The 807-nt window shown below is 42.4% G+C and overlaps 1 protein-coding gene across 2 annotated transcripts in view; it reads right to left on the reverse strand.

The window, feature by feature from the left end:
- kcnj11l (potassium inwardly rectifying channel subfamily J member 11, like) overlaps nucleotides 1-807 on the reverse strand; it is a 3,611-nt gene continuing 2,804 nt past the window's right edge. For both annotated transcript variants that reach the window (XM_020109985.2, XM_020109984.2), the window contains exon 6: nucleotides 1-807. This exon is cut by the window's right edge and continues 350 nt beyond it. In XM_020109985.2, the coding sequence (XP_019965544.1) occupies nucleotides 727-807 (81 nt within the window). In that variant the 3' untranslated portion in view covers nucleotides 1-726.

Genomic DNA, 807 nt, shown 5'->3' on the forward strand with positions numbered 1-807 from the left:
TGATATTCATATTTTCATACATTATTAATAATATTCATTATGACTCATGAGCAAATGTTACAGTTTATGTGAAACTATATCGGAGGAGGAAACACAACAACAACAACAACAGCACTAACTTTACGTCTCATCCCGACTGTCTTGTCGTAGACACTGTCTCGTGTCCTCTCTGGGGCAACAGGCTGTTTGAGAAGTGTGAGAGCTTGGTGAAGGTCAAAGGCTTCCCTCCCTGGACATCACAGATACGAGACTGTGACCAGACACTGTCTCCAGAACCAGAAGCTACACTTGAGAGGAACGAGCAGACCACAGATGAAAGGATCTGTTGTGACGGCAGCAGCAGACTTCAGAATGTGAGAGAGCTTCATGCTCAGATGTTGTGTGGATGAATTCTGATTTCCTCCTCGTCAAGCTTCAAGAAATATTTCAGCACCAGACGTTAAAAGACTCCTGAACTCTGTCTTCACTGACGAGGTGACCATCGATCAGAACAGTTTCCACAACACGGAGGATCGAAGTTTAATCACAGTCACTCAAAGTCATCAGCATCGTCTCCGATCATATTTAGAAGAAAATAACTTAATCAAATAAAAGCCTATGAGATAATCTTATATTCATCGTACATTTATATTTATCTTGTATCTATTGTTTATACACCATCGTTCATTCAGGGCATCAGGGTCCATCAGATGATTGTGTTTGTTGACATTTTGTCCTGGGACTGTTTCAGTCACTCGTGTCTCCCAGTCTGTCCTCTTCCATCTGTCGTCCGATGACCTCCAGCTGCACCGTCTTCTTTTGTCCATT

Source organism: Paralichthys olivaceus, chromosome 7 (assembly GCF_024713975.1).
Source record: "Paralichthys olivaceus isolate ysfri-2021 chromosome 7, ASM2471397v2, whole genome shotgun sequence".
Classification (NCBI taxonomy): Eukaryota; Metazoa; Chordata; class Actinopteri; order Pleuronectiformes; family Paralichthyidae; genus Paralichthys; species Paralichthys olivaceus.